The sequence below is a fragment of the Dama dama genome, chromosome 23, assembly GCF_033118175.1.
Source record: "Dama dama isolate Ldn47 chromosome 23, ASM3311817v1, whole genome shotgun sequence".
NCBI lineage: Eukaryota > Metazoa > Chordata > Mammalia > Artiodactyla > Cervidae > Dama > Dama dama.
The window spans coordinates 60,504,517-60,528,881 of record NC_083703.1 but is presented as its reverse complement, the minus strand read 5'-3'; the positions used below and the strand labels follow the sequence as shown (position 1 = coordinate 60,528,881).

Sequence of the window (24,365 nt, the reverse complement as noted above, 5' to 3'; positions counted from 1 at the left end):
GCCCGGGCCGTCGCGGGACGCGCCACGGCCGCCCTCGGGCTTTAACCTCGGCCGGGCCGTACCATTCCGTGCGGGCGGAGGGGGGGTGCAGCCGGGCAGCGCGGAGCGTCTCTCTCCCCTGGCCCCAGGATGGTCCCGCCCACCACCGAGCGCCCCCGCGGGACCTCTGCTCCGCTCGCCCCCAGCTGCCAGACGCGCGCGGAGCTTCGGCCCTCCGCTGGGGGGCGCCTCGCCGCCTGCCCTCCGCCGCGCGGCGTTCCAGAAGTGGAAGCTGCCGGGCAGGCTGACTCAGGGTGAGTCTGCAGGTCGTGGAGTGGGAGGGGCGCGGGTGACGCACATTCCGGGGTGACTCAGGCCCATGGCGGGGGCACAGGGTAGAGGGGACCAGACGTGCCCAGCGACGGTGAGTCGGCAAAACTCGGCGCTTGGCCGCCCGGCCCTTGGAGCACTGGTGCTGATAACCGCGGAGGTGATAGTAATACCAAAGACAGTAATACAAGGAATCTGCTGAATGTGGTGCTGTCAGGCACTGTTCTAAACACTTTGCATGTACATTACCTTATTTAAACATCAAACAACCCTACCAGCTAGGTATGATTATTATTCCCATTTTACAGATGAGGAAACTGAGGCACAGCGAGGTTTAAGTGATTTTCCTCCAAGGTCATGGGGCTAGTGGCTGAACCAGGGTTCCAAGGAACATTTTGTAAATATTTATTTGGCTGCTTTGGGTGTTAGTTGCAGCATGTGGAATTTAGTTCCTCAACCAGGGATGGCCCAACCAGGCCCCTTGTATTGTGCCCATGGAGTCCTGGCCACTGGAGCACCAGGGAAGTCCCAGGGAGCCTTTTGGAATGGTGCTGACAGTGTGTGGGCACTGGCTTGAACTTCCACAATAACTGTCTGCTTTCATCCCCACAGCACCTCGAGGAAGCTGACATGGTTGTTGAAGCACTTGTTCAAGGTAGGGCCGCTGGAGATGAAAGTCTGATTATCTGAGCTCAGAGTCTCAGGCCACTAAACACCTGGTTACAGATGAGGACACCAGGGCTGCAAGGGGTGGTGGTGATGTGAAGTGAAAGTTACTCAGTCATGTCCGACTCTGCAACCCCTTGGACTGTAGAGTCCATGGAATTCTCCAGGCCAGAATACTAGAGTGGGTAGCTGTTCCCTTCTCCAGGGGATCTTCCCAACCCAGGGATAGAACTCAGTTCTGCATTGCAGGTGGATTTTTTTACCAACTGAGCTATCAGGGAAGCCTGTGACTTAGGTCCAAACATACCAACTGCTATCCCCACTCTCTTCTATCCCCTTGATCCCAGGTTCAGTACCCAGTGTCCTCTGGAGCCAGAGGGAGGCAGGCAGAGGCTCCTGGTTTTAATCTCTGGTGTTGTTTATAGCATCTGTGGCAACATTAAGACTTTGGCACAGACTGGCCTGGGTTCAGATCCCAAATGGCCACTCCCGGGCTGTGTGGTCACAGGCAAGATGCAACAGCATCAGTCTTCTCTTTTGTAAAATGATTGTGAGGGGATTGTGAAAATATTTGGAGAAAATAGCTGTTAGAGGGCAATGTGCGTGCTAAGTCGCTACAGTCATGGTTGACTCTTTGTGACCATGTGGACTGTAGCCCGCCAGGCTCTCTGTCCATGGGATTCTCCAGGCAAGAATAATGGAGTGGGTTGCTATCCCCTCTTCCAGGGGATCTTCCTGATCCAGGGTTCGAACCTGTATCTCCTGCATTACAGGGGGATTCTTTACCACTGAGCCCCCAGGGAAGCCCAAATCAGTGCTTACAGAGTGATAATCAAGGAAGGTGACAGGTTTCATCACGGACACCCAGAGTGCTGAAGGAGAACCAGGAAAGGCTTCCTGGAGGAGGGGTTATTCATACTGGAAAGTGGCTTGGTTCTGGAGAGGGAAAACAGGGAAGAAGCAGGTGGTGGTTTAGGGTATAGGATCTGGAGTCACTGGAATGGGATGGATTTAAGTCCGGGCTCCGCCACCGACTAGCCAGTGTGGTGTGTGTGTGTGTGTGTGTGTGTCTGTGTCTGTGGTGGGACACTCAACTTCTCTGTGTCTTGGTTTCCTCTCTCAATTGCCAGGGAGAGTAAATGAAAGTAGCACATAGTGTTTAGAAAGGAATCTAGCACATGTGTGTGTATTCAGTCACTCAGTCATGTCTGATGCTTTGTGACCCCCATGGACTGTAGCCCGTTGCCATTTCCTTCTCCAGGGTGTCTTCCCAACCCAGGGATCAAACCCGAGTCTCTTGTGTCTCCTACACTGGCAAGTGGATTCTTTACTACTGAGCCACCTGGGCTTCCCCTCAGCCCCAAACTTACTGGTAATTAGAGAATTTCATCAAGAGGGAAGTTGTTCCTTTAGAACTACTTCCTCCTTTCAGAAAGTAAGAAGAAACGGGGGAACAGCTTCTGGGATGGAAAAATGGAGAGTTGTCCGGAATCTTTCATCATAGTTTGCCCAGTGAGAACCCCCCCACTCCTGGCAACAAATTCTGTATGTTGAGATACCTGTGATTCAACTCAAAATTGAATTTTAAGCCTTAAGAAGACTTGTATTTCCACATAATTAAGATTTCTGGAGGCAGGTATACCTATGATGGGTGAAGAGGTTATTGAACACTGTCACATTCTTTCCAGCTTTTTGTACCATCATCCTCTGTGTTCTTGTTTTTATCCTCATGCTTGCCCCTCATGGTCCCAAGATGTTTTGCTGTAGCTTCAAGCATTGTATACAACAGCTTTCAAAGGTGGAAGTTAGGACATTGACATCCCTTTGCCCTTCTTTTTAAGACTGAAGAAACCTTTAGTAACTATCCTCTGCTTCCCCACCCTTCTGCCCAGGACGGTTTTCCTCATGTCTCATCATACTTCCATGCCTAAACCAGTCCCTGGCAAGGAGAGTGGAATTACCCTGATTGTGTGCATGCATGCTCAGTTGCTCAGTCGTGTCCAGCCCTTTGCAATCCCTTGGACTATAGCCCACCAGGCTCCTCTGTCCATGGGATTTCCCAGGCAAGAATACTGGAGTGGGTTGCCATTTCCTCCTCCAGGGGATGGCAGGAGGAGTGATCTTCCTGACCCAGGGATTGAACCTGAGTCTCCTGCATTGGATTCTTTACTCCTGGGCCACCTCGGAAGCCTTATACTGATTGGTTTAGCTTAACTGATGTTTACCTCTGGGCTCAAGAAGGTTTACCCTCCCCTGAAGTTCATGGCCTCTGATCCCTGAACAGAACTGGCAAGGCCTGGTACTTCAACCTTGTTTTCCTGTGTGGTTTTGGGGAAGACTCCTTGAGAAAGGAGGATTGATGGGGGAGGAGGACCTGGCCAGTCAGCAGTTCCATTATTTTGGCCCATCTATCCCTAAACTATCCACAGCATCACCGATGCAATGGACATGAACTTGGGCAAACTTTGGGAGATGGTGAGGGACAGGGAAGCCTGGCGTGCTGCAGTCCTTGGGGTCACAAAGAGTCAGACATGACTGAGTGACTGAACAGCACCACCACCCATAAACTAATGACATGAAGGCTTGACCTTTGTGTTGGGATTAAGATGAGGTACCTTCCACTGAGGCTAATGTAAGTGTGGGACTGGAAGCTGGAGAAATTCTGGGATCTAACAATATTCTTTTGTTTTAGTTTGGGTTCTCCCATAAGGAGACTCTGAAACTGGGACTTGTCTGCAGGTACTTTCTTGGGGAGCTGCTCTAGTTATTATATCACTGTAATACAAACCACTGCAAAATGCAGTGGCATAAAACGACCATTTTTATTATCCTCACAGATTCTGTGGGTCAGGAATTCAGGCAGGGCACCGTGGGCAGTGGTGGTCTCTTCTCTGCAGTATCTGGGCCATCAGCTGAGAGGTGATTCAATGGCTGGGGGTGACTCGATGGCTGGGGCTAAAATCATCTTGAGGTGTCTTCACTCACACATGCACTGGACCATCCTGCTTGTCAGCCGGAACACCTCCACGGGGCCTTTCCATGTGGCCTGGGCTTCCTCATAGCATGGCAGCTGGCTTTCAAGAATGAGTGTCCCAAGAGAACTTGGCAGAAGCTTCATGGCCTTTTCCAGTCTAGTCTTGGAAGTCACATGGCATCATTTCTGTGGTGTTCTATTTGTAGGATCTGTCACACCACCACCCTGCCCCCAACCAGGCTCAAGGGAAGGACAGAGATTCCATCTCTTGATGGAAAGTGAAGCAAGGTTCTAAAAGAGCTTGTTCCCACAAAAGAGATATTGTTGGGACCATCTTTGGAAGATAATCTGCTATAGGAAGTGATCCCAGGAAAGACTGGGGAAGGGAGAAACGCCAATATAGAGGACACTGATGAGCAGGTTAACATGATGGTTACCTGAGGTCACTTCTGCTGGAGACCCTGTGAGGAAACATCATGCATCAGAATCATCCCACCCTCATGACCTAATCACCTCCCCAAAGTCCTACCACCAACTACCAGCACACTAGGGATTAGGCTTCAACATATGGACTTTGGGGGGATATAAACATTCAGTCAGGAAGCAACAGTTAGAACTGTACATAGAACAACAGAATGGTTCCAAATCAGGAAAGGCTTACATCAAGGCTGTATATTTTCACTCTGTTTATTTAACTTATATGCAGAGTACATCATGAAAAATGCTGGGCTGGAGGAAGCACAAGCTGGTATCAAGATTGCCAGGAGAAATATCAATAACCTCAGATATGCAGATGACACCACCCTAATGGCAGGAAGTGAAGAGGAACTAAAGAGCCTCCTGACAAAAGTGAAAGAGAAGAGTGAAAAAAATGGGCTTATAACTCAGCGTTCAAAAAACTAAGATCATGGCATCCAGTCCCATCACTTCATGGCAAATAGATGGGGAAACAATGGAAACAGTGAGAGATTTTATTTTGGGGGGGGCTCCAAAATCTCTGCAGATGGTGACTGCAGCCATGAAATTAAAAGACACTTGGAAGAAAAGCTATGACCAACCTAGACAGCATATTAAAAAGTAGAGACATTACTTTACCAACAAAGGTCTATCTAGTCAAAGCTATGGTTTTTCCAGTAGTCACATATGGATGTGAGAGTTGGACTATAAAGAAAGCTGAGCACCAAATAATTGATGCTTTTGAACTGTGGTGTTGGAGAAGACTCTTGAGAGTCCCTTGGACGTAAGGAGATCAAACCAGTCAATCCTAAAGGAAATCAACCCTGATATTCATTGGAAGGACTGATGCTGAAGCTAGTACTTTGGCCATCTGATGCAAAGAGCTGACTGATTGGAAAACACCCTGATGCTGGGAAAGATTGAGGGCAAAAGGAGAAGAGGATGAGATGGTTGGACGGCATCACCAACTCAGTGGGCATGAGTTTGAGCAAACTCCAGGAGATAGTGAAGGACAAGAAAGCCTGGCGTGGGGTAGTCCATGGGGTCACAAAGAGTCAGACACGACTGAGCGACTGAACCACCACCACCACGGAGGTACCATGAGCTAAGTTGCTTAAGTGTGGGTGCTGGAACCGATCACCCACTGGGATGACTCTGATTGGGTTGGAGGAGACCAATCAGCCACACCCCTGCGGTCAGCCCCCTTTGAGCCCCCTGGATGGGTTAAGTGATGAATACATGTCTGAACAAATGTGAGCTTTGTCGACAAGGAAAGGGTGGACTAAAGACCTGGATATCAGTGGCACGTCCCCTTGGCCTACCTTTGATCTCAGCTAAAATTGTGGTGGGCAGTATTGTGTAAACCCAGACTCACCTAGCACTACTGGCTTCCTAGCCAAGGCTTCCATATTTTCCATCCCTGTGGGAGTCTCCTAGAGGTGTTCAGGTGCGCCAGTGGCAACCAGAGCTGCTGAGTAAAAGCGTCTTAGTTGTCACAGGTGGAGAATTGTGAGAGACATTCCAGACCATTTGGCCCTTTTTTTGATCCTTCTCAGAAAATAGCAGTACCAGGCCCATTACTATAGCAACAACCCCACTAACACACTCTCTGTCTCATTCTTCTTGCCCCTGCACTCCTACTTCCTGAAATCACCTCCCAAATAAACTACCTGCACTCACGACTTTACCACTGGGAAGTCAAAACTAAGGCAAAGGGGGAATTTCATGTATCATCCTCAATAGTTCTGAGCCTTGCCTGTGTTAAAATTACACATGTCTTGTTAGATGACTGTGGACCAGGCACCTGTCTGTGCCTTGGTTTCTTAAGTTTCAAAATGGCCTTCATAATGGTGCCTAACTTGTACAGTTGTTGAGAGAATAAAGAGATGATATAAGTAAGGTCCTTAGGACAGTGCCCAACGCACTGTAAGTGCTCAATAAATATGATAATATGTCAATATCATATTGTCAAATATCAAATCAAATATGTTTGGTAACATTTAAAATTTATAATAGATCTCAAAGGTCTCTCTGTCTTTGCACTTCTAGACTAGTTCCAACGTATTAGCCCAGGCTCTTGTTTGCAGGCGTAGAAAGCCAGCGTGAATCAGCTTAATGAAAATGGAACACTTGGCTGCTCCCTTGACTGTAAGGTGAAACTAGGCCTCAGAGAAAAGTGGGTTCGGAGGCTTTTTTCTGTCTCTCCCTTGGCAGAGGGATTACCTCCATGTGATAGGAACGTGGCTATCAACAGGGGTTATCTTTGGCTTTTAGTCATAGAAAGCTAACAAGAAAGGCTTAAAATGCCCTAACATGTTTCCTCTCATGACAGAGAATCTGGAAGTGGGAAGTCCAGGACTGGGGTGGCCGCTCCACTGTCTCTAGGGGCACAGGCCCTTTCTGTCAACTCCATCATTTTAGAGTAGGGTCGCCTCCTAGTTCAAGGGTGTTCCTGAAGGGCCAGCCTGGAAGAAGGTGGAGAAATGGAAAGGCAAAGGATATGACCCCCTCCATTTTCGGGCGTTGTCTCTGAAGTTCCATATAAGACTTTCCCTTGTGTGTCATTGACCAGAACTTGGTCACATGGCCACTGCTGGCGGCACGGGCAGCTGGGACATGTAGTCTTCATTCAATGTGGCAATGTGCTCAGCTAACAACGGAGTTCTCTTACTAAGGAAGGAGAGGATGGATATTGATAAGTAGCTAGCAATCTGAGCCACAGCTCTCAAGTTACAGGTCTTGTGATTTGGAGAGAGGAAATTTCCAAGTTCTAGTCAGATGCCCAAATCTGAACCAATCATCTATGGCCATGAGGGAAACAGACTTTTTTTTTTTTTTTTAAAGCATAAGCCACCATTATTGATTATGACTTAAATGTGTGTAGTTCATTAAAAAAAAAAAAAAAAAAATTACTGGTCATCTGCTATTGGCTAGGTATTGCGGTAGTCCCAGGAAATTTTAGGTCAGTCCCTGACCCAAAGGACTGTCAGTGCCTTTCTCATGAAGCTTATAATCTAATGGGGGAGACAGAGAATAACCAGATGTCACAGTAATTAATGGAAAAGTGTACATTATTGGTAAGTGCTGTGAACCAAAATCATGTGGTCCTTGAGGATGTGATCATCAAGCTGGGAGATAAAGACTGAAAAAAAATAACTAGTCAACAGTGGTGGTGTTGGAATTGCAAATGAAGTATGTTACTGGTGGTCAGAAAAGCTTATGCAAAGGCCCTGTGGCAGCCGGGAAAGCAAAACTGCTAAACAGTGGTGGCTGTAACTCAAACAGCAAAGGGGCTTATGTCTGAAGATTCAGCTAGAGTGATAGAGTCAGACTGGGTAGGTCTTTGAAAACAGGGTCCTCTCCCCAGCCCCCACAGTGAGAAATCATTGAGGCATTCAAAGATAGAAGAGGAATAGGAGTGACATAATCAGATCTGCATTTTTAAAAAGACCCCTGTGGTCACTATGGAGAGAGGAAGGGAGGTGGTGGAGGCAGAATGGATCCGGGGTCACCAGTAAGAACGTAAGAGATGATGGTAGCTATGGTCTAGGGTGGAAACTGAGAAGAAAAAGAGAAAAAATAAACAGAACCTGATGGATTAGATGGAAGGGTAAAGGAGATAGATGCAGGAGAGAACCACATCATGGCTTCAGACTTGGGCTGGTCTATGGTACTTTGGGGATATCCATGTGGAGGTGGTTTGCAGGGAGATGTGGATTTGCAGCTCAGAGAGGAGGTCAGAATTGAAAATGTAAATTTGCAAGTCATCTGCATGTGGGTGAAAATTGAAGCTGTGGGTGTGATTGCTTCATGAGAATACACAGTGAGAAGAGGAGTCTAGGAGAGACCTTGAGGAGCACAGATCAGGACAGAGGGAACAGGAAGTGGGTTCCTTACTTAGGCACAGGAAGATGAGTCTGCAAAGTCACTAAGTGGAGCAGCCAGACAGTGCAGAGGAGAGCCAGAGTTGCATCCCAGGGGCCTTCTTTTGAGAGGACTGTGAAAAGCAGACTGGACATATGCTAATTGAGGTGCTCTGGGCTGCAGGTAATGGGGATATGGGCTTTCCCATCTCTGCTCTGCTATCCAGGCTGTGGGCTTCATGCTAAGGCTGGTTCCCTTTAAGGTCACAAGATGACACATTAGATGTTTATTAATATAAAATGCTATCTAGGGTGGGTTCTGTTCCCTGGACCTGAAACAAATATAACTGATGCAATAACCAATCAGGAGCAGTGTGGATGGCCAGGGAAGGTGTCAAATGCCTGGGCCCCTCAGACTCCCTTTGGAAACTTTGTGGGGGATTTCCATACTGCTGTCATTGTTGGAGACACCTAGAACTTAGTTCAGGATGCAGTCAGCCTGTCCAGAGGTGTATGAAAGGAAAGGTGGACAGGCACCAGGGTAAGGGTATAAAATTTGAGTGCCCTTCTATAAAAAGAAGAAAATTGAAAGGTGGCTCAAAGGGAGATGGAGTTCCAGCCTATACTCCCAACCCCCCAGCCTGGCATTGTGCCCTCAGAGCACACCCCCACCCTGTGAGTCTGTGCTGGGGGATTGGAGTTAAATGGCACAATGTTAGTGGTCCCCAGTGAAGTTGTTTAGTAAGGCAAGGAGAGATTTGCATTTTTAAAGCTCACCAAGCCAGCTGGCAAGGAGGATGGACTGGTGCCCCACCAGCTTACTGAACACTTTTGGTGACAGGTAGCTCACAGGCTCTAGGGGTAGCTGCTAGTTTTGGGACAATGTTGCTGAGCCAAAGTCAACCTTTTTGCATGCCTGCATTTGCCACTTGTATGACCAATAGGACTGGCCAGAACACGCACCCTCTCCCCTGCCCCCGGCCCAGAGAGAAGGGTGAAGTGGGGAAGAATATAAGAATTGTAAACTGGCTGTCAAGGGACAAATCTGGCCCACAGTTGTATTTGTTTGAGAGGTGCAGTTAATTTGCATTGCAATTAAGGTGAGACATGCTGTTTTCAGGTGCCACCATCCCCTAATGTCTTAGGGCAGCTTGCCTCATTCACTTATGTTATTAATCTGGATCTTGAACCCTTTCAGTTTGCAATCCCAGTATATGAGGACCATTTAGGACTGAGGATGCCTGGTAACTTGTGGATGTCAAGGGACTCCTTGAGCTGTGTGACTGCTGGTGACACCTACAGGCTGGTCAGGCTGGTGGGGGGTGGGGAGGGATTGAGTGGAAAAAAAATCTGGTTGCCTCTTAGATGTCCCCCCACCCCCACCCCCACTTGTCCCCATCACAAGGTCTAGAGGCACTGATGAGTGGCCAAAGTCCCTTTAATATCCCTGAATTGCCTTACAAGTAATACTGCTGAAGGTGAGGAAGGGATGGGAGTCTGGGGTGGGAGATGGGGGAGGAGAAGGGAGGGAGAGCGCCAAGCGCTCATACAAAATATGGCCAAAAGGCTTAGCATGCATGGAAAATTATTGCTGTCGGAAGTTCCTATTTACAGGATCAACACCCTCCATAATTGCTTCTGCATCCCCTCTCCCTCCCCTCATCCCTGCCGTATCCCTTCCCAGGTGGGCCTGGAGCTGAGAAGCCCTAGAGAAGTGCCCCTGCTCCGGGGGATGGGGGGATGGAGGTCCAGGCTCCACCCTCATTTGCGGCTTAGGGAAGAGGGGGGAGGGTCAGAGATTCTGGGACTCCTGCCCCCGAGCTGGGCGCCTAGAGATGGGGCAGAGGCGTGTGCTTAAAGCAGAGGGGGCAAGGGCCCGCGAGCATGGAGGTGTGTGCTTCGGTCCTCGCCCGGGCATGCAAAAGCGCGGCGGGGGAGGTAGTGGCGGCCAACGGAGGGGCTGCTGGGAGCCCCGGCCCCTCTGCCCGGGAGAGTTGCATAGACTTGGCGGGAGGGAGCGCTCCTCCCGGGGAGCGGAGCGGAGCGGGCCGGAAGCCCCAGCGGGTCCGGGGCTCAGTCGGTCCCTGGAACTTGGGGTTCCTCAAGAAGAGGAATGAATAGGAAACATATCGGGGAGGCTCCTCTTTCCGGTCTCCCTGCAGTGGGAATAGAAGGCTCAGGAGGGCGGGGACCTGCCCCAAGACTGACCTCCTGATGTCCCCCTCCCCCCAGTTGAGGGTCACCAGGCTATCCCTCCCGTTCTCACGCCCCCTTCCCCAGCAAGTTCAGGCTCTGATGAGGGTAGGGCTTCTCCCCACTCCCCGAAATGGGGTGTGTTGGGTGGGGGGACAGCCTTCTATGGCCTTTGCTGTCCCTCTCCTTGACTGGCTCCCTGACCTCCCAGTCCAGCTGGGAAAGCCAGACCATTACTGGGTGAGGGCAAGAGATTAATTAGAATAATAAATAAATAAATAAACACACAAATAAATACACTGGAGAGGCCCAGCCGGATGGGGAGAAGGGCATTTGTGAGGTGCCCCAGACCTCCCCCAACAGATAAAGAGGGTACCTGTAGTCCTGTGGGTAGGGAAAGTGCTCAGAGAATCTGCTGGAGAGGCTGGAAGCCCAAGGAGGGGCTATCCCAGGGTGAGAGAGGGGCTACATTAGGGGGCCAAGCCCTGAATTGACCCTCATGTCTGCCCCAGGTCAGGTGAACTCAAGAGGGTTGAGCGCTGCTAGTGGGATGAGGGGTCTGGAGAGAGTAGGAGGTGGTAATGAGTGAGAAGGTCCCCCAGAGGATGAGGAAGGTGGTGTGTGAATGGCTAGACTAAGGCCAAGGTAAGGGCAGGGGGATCTGGGACAGACTGAATTAGATTCCTAAGGCCTGCGTCCTGGTGTGGAAGGGAAATCCATGGCAGGCATGAGAGTCAACGGAAGGTTTAAGCCTTAAGAGTGGGGGGCTCCAGTAGAGAACCGGCCTGAAACGCAGTTGGGAAGTGAGAGGAAAGGTCTGCAAGTTAGAAGGGGAGAGCTGCAGGGTCTGGACGGGAGAAAATTCCGGCTAGGGGGCCCGACAAAGGTGCGGACCTGGTGCCTGAGTTGGGAGCCTTGAGAGCGCGGACAGCGGGTCAAGGTCCGAATCTTGGTAGCCGGTAAGGACGAGGCGGGTCGGGATGTACTTGGGGAAGACAGTGGCAGAAGCGAGTTTTGGGTTTGGGGGTCGGAGAGAGAAGTTCCGGTCTGGGAGTAGGGTCCCCACGAGGGCCGTGGGCAGGGGGACGCAGCTGGGGGACCCGGGGGCGCGGTGGGCGGCTCAGCTGGTGGGGCCGGCGGGCGGCGGCGGCGGCGGGGGTGGCTCGGCCCCCTTGACGCAGGCAGCCTCGCAGTGCTTGTGGAGGTAGGACTTGAGCGCGAAGCTCTTGTCGCACTGGCGGCAGCGGTAGTGCTTGAAGGCCGAGTGCGTCTGCATGTGCGCGCGCAGGTTGGAGCGGTCGGCGAAGGCCTTGCCGCAGTGCGCGCAGCCGAAGGGCTTCTCGCCGGTGTGCGAGCGCATGTGGCCCTGCAGCAGCCAGGGCCGCGAGAAGGCCTTGCCGCACACGCCGCACTTGTGGCGCAGGTTGTGCGTGAGCACATGCATGGCCAGCGCGGGCATGGACACGTACGCCTTGCCGCACGTCGGGCACTTGCGCGCCAGCTGGCTGTCCAGGCTGCGGTGCGTCTGCTTGTGGCGGCTCAGGTTCGACGACGTGGCGTACGTCTTGCCGCACTCGGCGCACGCGTGCCGGTGCCCGCCGCCCGCCGGCGTCCCCGCGCGCCCCGCGCGCCCCCCGCCGCTCCCGGCGTCCCCCGCGCCGCCCGCGTCCCCGCCGCGCCGCCGCCGCGAGCGCCCGTCCGAGATGAAGAAGGCGTCCATGGAATAGCTGTCGGTCACGGCCGCCTCCCCGCGGAAGTAGCGCGCCGACAGGCTGGACTGAGGGCTCTCGGGGTCGCTGTACTCTTCCGGGGCCGCCGGCGGGTACGCGGGCTCGGCCGGCGCCAGCTCCAGGCCTGGCTTCTGGTCCGCATCGTAGCTGCTGGGGGGCAGGCAGTGCGGGGCGTAACCTGGAGGGGATGAGACAAGGGCGGGGAAGGTGAAGCGCCCAGGAGGCGACCCCGTGGCCTCTCTTTGGGAACTGAAGTTCGCTTGTATAGCAGCAGTCGCTATCCTGCTTCTGTGCTTCTGGGGTCAGGATGCCCGGGTTCAGATCCTAACTCCGTGGGCCGCACTAAAAATCACCCACCTCCATCCTTGTGGAGCACGGTGGGGTTGAATTCTACTGACTTGGTGTTGACTATCTTCTTAAGTGCTCAAGGCCACGCAGGGAAGGTATTGTTGTATAGTCTGTACAGAGAGAGAAACTGAGGTATATAGTCTAAGCCCACGAGTATTTGGTGGAACCGGGATCCAAACCTTGGCAGCCTGATGCCAAAACCCAGGCTTTCTTTATTCCAGCAGCATTCTGTCATTCGAGTCCTTTGACTTACCTGAATCTTAGCTTCCTCATTTGCAAAATGGAGCTTATGATCGGACACTCCTTCCCAGGGTCTTTGGAAGGACTGAGTAAAGTGACGAGAAGAGCCATGCATTAATTGTTCCTGTGCACCAAGCTCCGCCTCCATGCTTTATTCTGGTTAACTCATTTAGTCATCACTGACCCTATGAAGTAGATCCTGTTTTAACTCCCATTTTACATATAAGGAAGTAAAGAAAGAGCACACAGTAATTGCTGTATAACTGTTAGCTCTTACAATTATACTTTTTACTTGCTTGAAAAAGCGACTTCACTGAAGATTATTTAATTGTCTGCCCCTCGCCCCCCACCAGACAGTGAGCTTCTCGGAGTGAAATCTGTGTGCCCAGCATGTGCCTGGCTCAAAGGAGGTGTACAAAGAATAGACATTGCATGAACGAATCACAGTCCTGTTAAACCCACCTCCCAGGGTTGCTGGGGGATTTAAAAGAGGTCAAGTATGTGGCATGTAATAAATGCTCCAAGAAGGGCATGTCCTTGTAACTTGCTCCCAAGCCCATTTTGCTCCCTGCTCCACTGGAAGCCTTCTGGAGTCCCCTTGTGAGATTCATCCCCCTTCTGAGCCCCTCCTTCCTCTCTAGAGTTGGATCAGAAATCCTGTCCACTTCAAGGTCTAGTGACTGTTGGGTGGGTGGGCTGGCACTCTCCCAGGGCATTCTACAGGGGCTTTCCAAGGGCAGGGACCACCCTGATTTGACTCAGCTTCCCTGGGCCTTGCCTGGTCCCAGCACCCTCCCTGAGGGCCCTGGGACCTGGGCTCCCAGGAGAGTTTCTGGCAGATATTACACAAACTTACGAAACTGGCCCTGAAATACCAATTATTTCCCTTGTCCTTTGATTGCAAAAAACAGTGGGGGTTAGGCTTCTTTACCCAGAGTAGCAAAGCAGGAAATATGACCCTCCACCACCCCCAGCATCCTTGATTCAAATGAGCAGGTGGAAGAGGGCTTTGTAAGCAGGGAAATGGTTTCAGAACATTCATCCCTTGAAACAACCTGCCTGCTTCAGCCTTTGTGCTTTTGCCTCTCTTCTGGCCTTTGGGATGGTCACAGGGTGAAGTCTGTGCCGAAGGCACCCCGGCCCAGAAAGTGTACCTTTATTTTTTAACGCTGTCCCTTTAGCTGCCCAGCAGGGACCTCTACACACAATGACTGGGGGTTGTGGAGGTGGGAGACTCAGTAGGGAGGGCACTAGTCAGATGCAGAGAGGGCAGTGGTGGTGGCAGTTTTATAATGGGGCGGGTTTGCAGCCTCTCAGCACCCCATTCTCCCCTCCTGTCTGCCTTTCATCTGGAGGTTCCCCTTCCTCCCACTCCAGGAATCAGGCCTGGTACTAAAGCCCCCAAAACTTTCAAGGAGTGTTGTTTCAGACTGAGTCAAATACCTGTTAGGCATGCCTAGATACCCTCTTTCTTCTGTGTTTCTTCCCATTGTGATTATTGATGGTAATGATAATACTAGCTGATATTTACTGAGCACTTACTAAGTACATGGCAACCCACTCCAGCATTCTAGCCTGGGAAATCCATGGACAGAGGAGCCTGGTGGGCTACAGTCCATGGGGTCGCAAAGAGTCGGACACGACTGAGCAGCTGAAGAAGATACTAAGTACCAAGCTCTGTGCTAAGTGCTTCTCTCCCGTCACCTTGCTGAATCACCACAAAAATACTTGTGTTACAGATGAGGAAACTGAGATGCAGAGTGGTGGTGGTACTTGCTCAGGGTGGGACAAGAGTTGGAACCCACTGCACTGCTCCTCTTCCACACGCTGGGAGGAGGGGGCATGGCTGGGTTGTTCATCTACTGGCAGAGCCCCAGCTAATGAGCACTTGATAAGTATTTGTGAAATGGGTGGTGAATGGGTGATGAAGATTTGCCAGGCCAGCCTCAATCCCTAGTGGAGCAGGGTCTGCCAGGACCATTCTGTCTACCAGATCTTGGGACAACTTGATTTCCTGACACTGATAATAGCTGGGTGACCTACAGCAAGTTGTATGTCTTCCTGTGTCTCTGCTCTGTTCTCTGGGTATGGGGATATATAGAATCCATTTGGAGGGGGACACTGATAATGTGACCTTGGATGTGCTATTATTAAGGAATGATGGAATATTGGTTAAGAGCACAATTTTGGTACCAGACTACCAGGATTGAGTTCCAACTTTACTATTCCTGGCTGTGTGATCTTAGACAAAGTGTTTGACCCCTCTATGCCTCTGTTTCCCCAGCTGTGAAATAGGGGAAAATAAAAGCACCTAACTCACACAGTTTGTAGTACAGAGTCCATGAATAAACAAACAATAAGTGAAAAGTGAACAAATAATAACCAACATTCCCAGAGCACTCTTGTGTCTGATACTGTTTAAAGGTTTTACACACGAATGCATCCCACCCTCATGGCTCTGAGGTTGGTACCATCTTACAGATGAGGAAACTGAGGCATAAAGTAGTTGTTAAGCAACATGCCCAGGGTTGTGCAGCTAGTAACTTAGAGCCAGGATTCCAACCCAGTGCCTGGCGTGATACATGTTGGCTGTTACTCTGAACAATAACAATCTCCCCAGGTGGGTTTCTGTGCTGGAAACCCACAGTTTTCTTGGCATCTGCACAGACACATCTTGCACCTCCAACCTGGGCCACTGTTTCCTCACCCAAGATGTGTAGGTTCTGGCTCATGCTCTGATGAGAAAACTGGTGATCCAGAAAATTGGTAGCAGCTCAATGGTCTGGGTAGTCCTTGCCCTAGCGGGACTCTTTCTGTGGTGCCCTCCGGTGGTGAGTTTTAGTACTGCAGCACTCCCTCCTGTTGCTGGGGATCTCTATATAGAAATACTGGCACCTCAAAGGCTGAGCCTCTGCTTAGGGACAGATGTGGAATTGCCTTCCGGTCAGGAATTGTGGGGCCAGACATGGTGGCTAGCAGCTGCGGAGTTTGGCATGAGTTGTGGGGTGGGAGTTGAGGGTTGCATGAGAGTTTATGTGGTCGTCTTGGTGGAGGTGGTTCTAACTTGCTTTGTGATCGTGATCGGGTTGCCTAACCTCTCTGGACTCTGTCTTTACCTGTAGAAGGTTGAGTGAGATGCTCGAAAGACCCTTGTTGCATCGTGGCTGAACGGACCCCTCAATGATGCCAATTGTCCTGTCCCCCTATCCCCCAGTCCCTATCAGCTCCATCTCATTCTCAGACTCACAGACCTCTCCCTAGCTATGTGACCTTGAAAGTGAAAGTGAAATTTGCTCAGTCATGTCCGACTCTTTGTGACCCCATGGACTATACAGTCCATGGAATTCTCCAGGCCAGAATACTGGAGTGGGTAGCTGTTCCCTTCTCCAGGGGATCTTCCCAACCCAGGGATCAAACCCAGGTCTCCCGCATTGCAGGCGGATTCTTTACCAGCTGAGCCAACAGGGAAGCCCATCTGACCTTGGGCAAGTTATTAAACCTTTTTGTGCTGCATCTGGATAAAGGAACTTATAAAAGGACTGACTGAATTAATGGTGTACAATGCTTAGTACAATGCCTGGCACACAGTAGACTCTCAAGGTGTTATTTAATTGTCATTATTATTGTTCCTACATTTTCTAATCTGCTAAAGAGTGAAGGGGACACACGTGGGTCATCTCAGGCTGCTGTGTTACCTTGGGCAAACCACCTCACCTCTCTGGACCTCAACCCTGCAGAATCCTTTAGGACACTATTAGAGGCAGTGCTTTTCTGACTCAGTGCATGGAACTTACACAGGTTTTAGATGCCTCCCTCTGTCCTACAGGTGATCATAGAAGGATGAGTTACCTGTCTCCCTGCCAACAGGGTGAGGTAGGCCTCTCTTGTTTGGAAACAGATAGAGACAGGGAGGGCCAGGGACCCAGGGAGACACGACTGACTCTTTTACTCATATTCCATCTGTGTGACCATGGGTAAGTCACAAAGCCTCTCTGGGCTCCAGTGCCCCATTTGAGGGACAGAACAGAGCCCCTCCAGTCGCATGGGGCTATAAGGAAGGCTCAGAAACACTTAGGAGAAGCGGAGATGTCATGTACATCACCTGAGAGTGACTTTTGATTTTCCCTGCTCAAGAGTTTTGATACTTTAGACTGAAGGTCCAGAATACATTTAAAAAAATTTTTGCAAGGGAATTTTATGAGTAATCTGGTGCTGGGCATTTCACATTGTCTCTTCCAATTGTCTGACCCCCTGGGATGAGGGTGGGGGAACCTCTGAGAAGCACTGCTGCTTCCAGCTGCTGTTGTGCCCACCCCCTGTGCCAGGCACTGCACTAAGCCCGGAGGCCTGGAGAGGGCAGAGGAGTTGCTCAAGGTCACTGGAGGAGGAGTAAGGCTTGAAATCCTCCAGAATTTGTGTTTTCTCCCCCCAAACCCCTGAGCAGGCATGGAGACCTGTTGAGGGAGGGAAGATTTTCAGTTGGTGGGAGGCAGGGGCGGTGAGTTTCTTCACCACCTCGTTGGCCTGTGTCTGGTGTAATGACGGGGTATTAGGGGTGGGGCGAAGCTATTCTTCTAGAAAATGCACCAGCCCTTTGTAAACCTTTGTAAGTAATTAATAAAAGTAATGACTAACCCTGCTTGAGCCCTTACTGTGTACCAGGCACCCTGCTCAGTATTTTACGTTCGTTAGCTCGTGTCTAAGGGAACGTAGCGGCCACTTGCTCCAGTACCCTACCTCTATGGAAGCTGAGGCCCAGAGAGGGGCCTTTGCCAGGTCACAAAGCGAGTTCCCACCAGAGCTAGGCTGGCCCTCTGTCTCCCGGGCCAGTGCTGTTTTTCCTAGTCTCCCTCAGGTTCCCAGTGTCCCAGACTTCCTCCAGGGAATCTCCAGCCCAAATCCCACTTCCCTGTCTCTAGTTGGGTAGAAGAAGAGAGGGCCTAGTGATGGGCCAGCTTCCCAGGTAGCCCACTTTCCTGAGGAGGGCTGGGCCCTGCTAGGTGGGGGTCTGGAGGGGCTGCTGCATGAATATATTTAGAGCTGCGTCTTGCTGTGCCAGGGCCTCGGGCCTTGAGAATCAGCTCCAGCCAGCTGAGCAGAAAGCCAGGTCTGTCAGCAGCAAAGCGGGATAAAAATAGTTTCTCCTGTCTGCTCACAGAGCTGGGCAAAGGGGTTGGTGCCTCCCCCTCCCCTTATTATAGCATCTTTGTTCGCAGTTCCCCGGGCACTGGACCAGAAATGACACCCACCTCCTCCAAGGGCCTGGCAGCTGGTACACCTGCCCACTGGGGAGGGGGCCCCTGAGTCCAGATGAGTGGGGGACAGAGTGGGGTCTGGCCCAACATGTCCAGGGCTGTAGGGTGTGGGGCTTGTGCCCACTGACTCAAACCCAGGCAATGTTGAGAGCACTCCAGAGCCTCTCCCCACTCTCCCCGCCTCCTGAAATCCCCCATATTCTGGTTTCTCCTGACTGTGACCCAATTCCTGTGGCCCACAGGGAGGTCCACAGCTCTGCAGGAATCAATAGGGAAGATTTTTCAAGGGGTTGTGGAAATAGGCCTGGTGGCTGAGGGTCTGGAGTTGCCCAGCACTGTTGGGTGGAGCAGCCTCCCGCGCCCTCTCAGGCATCTCTGAGGCCCTTTCTGGGCCTCCTTCTGGAGGCCTGGTGTCTTGTATAATGTACATTGTCTCTCTGGGCCCCCTGCTTCCTGCCCTACCCTCTCTGTGCCCCAGAAGAGGCAGAGGGCCCATGCCAACCTCCCTTCTTAGCCAAAGGCTGGCGGCAGCTACTCCATCCCAGGGGAGACCACAGCTGGAAGGAAGCCAAGAGTTCCGGGGCCTCATCTCTCCCAGCAGCATCTCACAGCGCACCCCCGCCCCCCCCCCGCCCCTGAGAGCACCTCTAGGCTGAGGGGTCCTGGGAACGTGTATGGAGCACCCACCTGGGAGGGGTGATGCAGTGCACCGCTTATGCCCTTGTCACCTCAGGCAAGCCACCTCTCCAACCTCAGCTTCGCTCTGGAGGCTGAAGCTGACCTTCGCCTGCACTCTGCGCTTGCTGCCCTGAGCCCACTCTGTGTGTGTATGCGTGTGTGTTTGGGATGTATAAATTGCTATGCTGCCGTAGGGACTTGATATACTCTCCTGACCTCTATCAGGAGCCAAAATCTGAGACTGTCTGAAGAGTGGACATTCAGCCTGGTTCCTTCATGTCCCCCTTGTGACCCCAGGCTTAAGGGGGGCATGGACCCCAGATTCAGTATCCCATATTCAGTATCCCATCCCTTTTATTGCACATTCCTGCTGACAGATTTTTTAAAAAATAGAATTTTGGGTCCCTGGAAGGCCAGAGCTGAAAGAGATCAAGTTCGACTGCTTTTTTTTGTAAGAGGGAAACTAAGGTTCGGGTAGGGGAAGATTAGTTCAGAGCTTCAGAGGAAGCTGGCTCTAAGACTTGAACTGGCCAGCCTTGAGAATGGACCTGGACATGACCTTGGACTAGAAATTGGATCTGGATCCGGATCCGGATCCTGGAGCATGAATGTTGACTTGAACATGGATTGAAACTTTAACCTGGACATGGATTTGTTTTGAATTTTGAAGTGAGCCTGTAACCTGGGACATTGACCTTGGAACTAGACTTCAGACCTTGTCCTAGAATGAAGGTTGGACATGGACTTTGAACCTGAACCTCTGCCATGTCTCTAAGCTTGACCTTGGACCTGGACCAAGACCAAGATGCCAGGGGCAGAGGTGGTTAAAGAACACTCAGGCGGGCCTGCTGTGCGTCCCTTGACACCTCCACGGCCCTCTCTGAGCTCCCTCTGCCAAGGGACTGGGGATACCCTTTTGCATCCCTGCACCCCAAATAGACTTTCTAAAGTGTGGGGTAGACGTGTGGCAATTGGGGACTTTGAGCAGATTCCCAGGCCCGGACTGGGGCGACTCCTTGGCGCCATCAGAAGGAGTGAGCGGAAGCGGGTGCTGGTATAATGTGGTCAACTAGAGAAGCCCATGGGCAGAAGTAGGAGCGCTTCCTCAGCTGCTGGGGAGGCTTAATGTAGCTGCGGAGGGCAGACAACTGCGTTATTGGATTGGCATTGATCCCTCATCTGCCTGAGTCGGATGTACTCTGAAGGAGTATGAGGGCAGGGCGTGGTGGGGGTTAAGAGGATGGAGGACCTGGCATCCAGCTGGAGTTCAGAGTTAGGGTGTGTGGAGAGGTCGATACTCCGGGGGCAGTGAAGATGTCTGTGGGTCCATGGAGACCACTGGTGTGCAGCTGGGTGGGCAGCTTCCTTCTCTCAGATGGATGAGTCCCTAGCGTTCCCCAGGATGGGGCCCAGGCCTGGGAAGGGGGAAGTTTGATGGAGTTGGAGGATGAGGTTCTGAGAGGGTTGGGAGGATGTGAATTGCCATCTCATTGAGGGACTGAATCTGTGCTCAGAATCACCCAGGGGAAAGGAGGGGAAGGGAGGGCTCCACGGAGGCAGAAAGCAGTGGAGAAGCAAGAGGGGGAGAAAAGAGGCATTACGTTGGAGAGGATGGTGAAATTAGATCTGCTCTCCCTTCTTTGGGGAGCGCTGCAGAGAAACCTGGAACTTGCCCCATTGTGGGGCTTCTTCCCTATTTAGGTGCATTCAGGGGGAGCCTGGAGCCCAGATGTACCTGCCACACCCTCTGCCGGGCCCACAGAGGCTGCTGGTGTGTGTGTGTGTGTATGTATGTGTGTGTGTGTGTGTGTGTGTGTGTGTGTAGGAGGAGGAGTCCTCCAGGAATTCTCCAGCACTCCCAAGCTTTCCCTGGGCTGGGGGTACTCTTTAATTTGGGGTCTTGCATCTTCATCAGTCAGGAGCCTGTGGTTCCCCTGACCTCCACATTCACAGGCTCCCTTCCTGCCCACCACCCCCATCCCAGATTCCCCTCCCATTGGTCTCCCTGACCCTGCAGCCGTTGTTGCTGCAGGAATGGCTTGTAAGAGGATCTTTCTAATAACTGGAACTATCTCCAGCCCCAGGCTCTCCCCCTTTCCCTCCCTCCTTTCTCCTTCCCCCCTCCTCCTCTCCCGCACTCTCCTCACCTCCCCCCCTCCTCTCTTTCTCCTTGTTTACCCAGCACACTTACACACGCTGGGAGAGAAAAACGTCGGCTCAGCAATTTTTCACACTTCCCTCAAACGCTCAGCAAGGTTATTTCCGGCAGAGCGGAGACAACGGACCACTAGATGCCGGCAGGCTCTCCGAGGACCCCCAGCACCCCTACCCACCCGTGGGATGCAGGAGCCTTCATTTCCCAGTCTGGCCACACCCCAGGGATGGAAGAGGCACCCCCCCCCCCCACCCGGCCTCATCACAGAATAAGGCAGACTCTGTGTTTCCCAGCCATACTCAGGCTTGAAGGGTCACCCCTTGGTCTCTGGCACTAACCATTTACTGCAGACGCTGCCAGGGCAGCCAGGTCAGAGTACCTGTCCTCGGCCCTGGGCTGCCTGCAGAGACTGAAACCAAGAAAAGTGCTTGGCCTCAGAAACTCTGCCACCCTTAGCCAGACATCGGATGGTAAATGGAGCCCTACAGAAACCCTGACAATGGCCCCCTGCATTCTGTTAGACCCTCATCATCATCTCCAATGCCTCCCACCCCACACTTGACCTTCACAGAAACTCAGCTTGTCAAAGTTGGAAGGATGCTTAGATCATGCCATCCAAATTCTTTCACTGTGAGGAGATGGAGAATCAGAGAAGGAAAGGCACTTGCCCAAGGTCACATAGCAAGTCAGAGACCTACAGCCCAGGCCTCCCAGAGTTCCAGGCCAGATATCAGACTGTCAGGACAACCTCACGATTCCCCAGAAGGAGCTGGTCTGGAGCCCTTTAGGGTAAGGGCCAAGGACAGGGTGGTTCTAGGGGGTTAAAGCTGGTAGAACATCCCTGCTGATGGCTTGGCCCTTACCTCGCTTCCCACTATTTGCTCAGAGGCTCCTTTCAAAGCTTTTTTGGACTGAATTCAAGGCAAGGCATTCCTGCCTCCCTCCCGAGGAACAGTCTGCAGTTTTGGCTGTGTGCGAGAAATTCTCTGGGCTTCTCTGGGTTTCCTCAGCTGGCCTGGGACAGGACCAAGGGGCCCTCAGTGGGCAGGAACCCAGGGCTTTGTGTCCATCCTCCAAGGGATCCACATCTCAGGCTTGCAGGCATTTCCATTTCTACCGAGGTCCCCGGCCCTGGCATGGCCCCAGGTCCACCCTCTGTCCTGCCAGCACTCAGATAAGCCCAGCCATATCCCTGGGATTCAGTCCTCAACCCCCAGAGCCCCTGGGGTCAAGAAAGAGGACAGTAGAATAAGAAACGTGGGGCAAAGAAAAGGGGGTTGGTTCTCTTGGGGATCTGGGGGAGGTCAGGGGGTGAGGGGCTGGAGCTGTATCCCTGTTTGCTCCCTAATTTCTTTGACCTTGATGAGGTCACAGAGCATTTTACCCAGCGCCCTCTTGCTACCTGGCTTGGCGGAGTGATGGAATGTGGGCGAAGTGCTTGGAAATCCCTGAGGCAGAAGCTCCCACCCTCCTGCCTTTGCCATCTCAGCTACCTCCTCATCTTCAGCCCTTTCTTTTCTCCTTTTTCTCTCCTCTCCTCTTTCCTTCCCACTTACACACATATGCACATACACACATACAACACACACGCACACCCCAAAGCTGATGCCACATGTGATGTCAGATTTCTTACTGCCAAAGGGATGCCTCCTCTTCAGACACCTGTCCTGGTGGGGACCATCAGAGGAGAACCCTTTTGTGATCCCCCTAATGGGGGATGGGGTCCACAGAACCAGTCTCTGATTTTTCCCCACAACCTCCAGAGATCACCCCTTTTTGGGCCTGAATGACCTCTCTTGTCCCCCAAACCCTTGTCACTATAGGAACTTGCTCTGAAAAGAAATAGAGTGTGTTGGGGGTGGGGGACTGACAAGAAACAGCAGGGCTGGCTCTAGAGGGGAGTGAGAAGCTGGAGCGGGAGGAAGGGGGTGCGACCCAGGAGACCAAGAGCCACCTTGGGGGAACCCCTCCTAGAAATTCCCTCTTCCTCTCAGTCCCCAGGACAGGCCCAGCCTTTGGCAGGCATGTGGCTGAGGGTAACAAAAGAGTTGCTGAGAGAGGGGGCTGAGAAGACTTGTCTGGCATCACCAGGGGGAGCAGGCTTGAAGGGAAAGAGCGTGCCCCCAGCTACCCCTAGGGAGCCAGCCCTCTCTCCCCAGGGACTGGTGGTCCAGGCCAGTTTACCTTCCCCATCAAGAGAGCACTCTCGAACAACCAGCCTCCTTCCCTCAACCAGGAGGAGGGGACCCTTAGAACGCCTTGTGCATTAGCCCCCCAGCACTAACCCTTAATGGACACCACTCTCTCTCACCATCCCTCACTCCAGTACCAACCTAGGGCCACAACTTTCAAAGTCCAGGCTGACGCTCACTCAGCGGCGGGATGGGCCGACCCTGCGACTTCCCCTTTGTACGAACCTGGCCCTCGCCCCGCCTGCCCGGCCCTCGGGAAGCCCGGGAGGCGCACACAGCCAGGGAAATCTCCTCCCGGGGTTCCCTGCCGCGCGCACCCCTCCTCGTGGCCCGAGTTGGGGAGGGCCCGAACTCCCCTCCCCTCTTCTTCCCCCCCGCCGGGTCCCACTCACCGTTGTCCCCGGAAGGCCCCCGGGCTCCAGGCAGTACGTAGGCGGTCTCCAAGGGGTGATAGGTGGGGGCCGGCACCCCGCTGCACTGGAAGCCGTCGCCTTTGATCTTCTTTACCAGGAAGGAGCGGGGCATGGTGCGACTGGCGTGGGACTCGGCGGGGGCACTTGAGAGGGGCCCTGGTCGGGGGGAGGAGGCCAGCCGGGCGCGATTGGCTGTCTGCGCGGGGTTTCAGCACTGGACAGCTCCCAGCGGGCGGGCGGGCGGGCGGCAGCGCGGAGCCGGCACCGGTGGCGGCGGCCCCGGCTTGTAGCTCTGGCTCCCGCTCGGGCTTGGCGGCGGCGGCGGCGGCGGCGGCTCTCAGACAGGCGATCGCTGGAGCTGTGCTCAGCACTCCGGCTGCCGGCTTTATATGGGACGCAGGCTGGAGGAGATCAGGTGGTCCCCAGCAATGGAACTGTTCAGCGCTCTAATCCATCAAATGTCCCCCAGGACAATCGCTCCGCACACGTTCCCCTGAACCGGCGGCGGTGGGGGCAGGCCAGGCGCAGGGAGCCTGGGCAGGCAGGAGGGGAGAAAGTGAGGGCGAGAAAAGCAGAGATAGAGAGAGACGGAGAAAGGGGGGCGGGGGGGGGGGGAACAAGGGGGAGAGAGAGAGAGCGGAGATGAGATACACAGAGAAAGACAGAAAGAGACATACAGAAAAAGAGAGATACATACACAGTGAAAGAGATAGAAATAGGAGCAGAGACCAAGATAAGGACAAAAAGACACGACAGAGAGAGAGAGAGCGAGAGAGAGAGAAAGGCAGAGACGGAGAGAAGTAACAACACACACCCACGGGAGAAAAAGAGACCTCCAGATACACAAAAAGAAAGCACCCCAGGGATGCAAAGAAAGGGGAAGAGAAATGCAA

The 24,365-nt window shown here is 52.6% G+C and overlaps 1 protein-coding gene and 1 long non-coding RNA gene across 3 annotated transcripts in view; one reads left to right on the top strand and one right to left on the bottom strand.

Moving 5' to 3' along the window:
- The first annotated feature begins 8,285 nt into the window (after positions 1-8,285).
- Positions 8,286-24,365, top strand: part of LOC133044432 (uncharacterized) — a 46,605-nt gene continuing 30,525 nt past the window's right edge. For both annotated transcript variants that reach the window (XR_009689937.1, XR_009689936.1), the window contains exon 1: positions 8,286-8,452. This is a non-coding gene — a long non-coding RNA (uncharacterized LOC133044432). The remainder of the gene's footprint in view (positions 8,453-24,365) is intronic.
- SCRT2 (scratch family transcriptional repressor 2) lies at positions 11,582-23,584 on the bottom strand. Its single transcript, XM_061125818.1, has 2 exons — positions 23,452-23,584; positions 11,582-12,369 (listed from the first exon to the last, which is right to left on the bottom strand). The coding sequence occupies exons 1-2, from the start codon at positions 23,582-23,584 to the stop codon at positions 11,582-11,584; spliced, it is 921 nt and encodes a 306-aa protein (XP_060981801.1).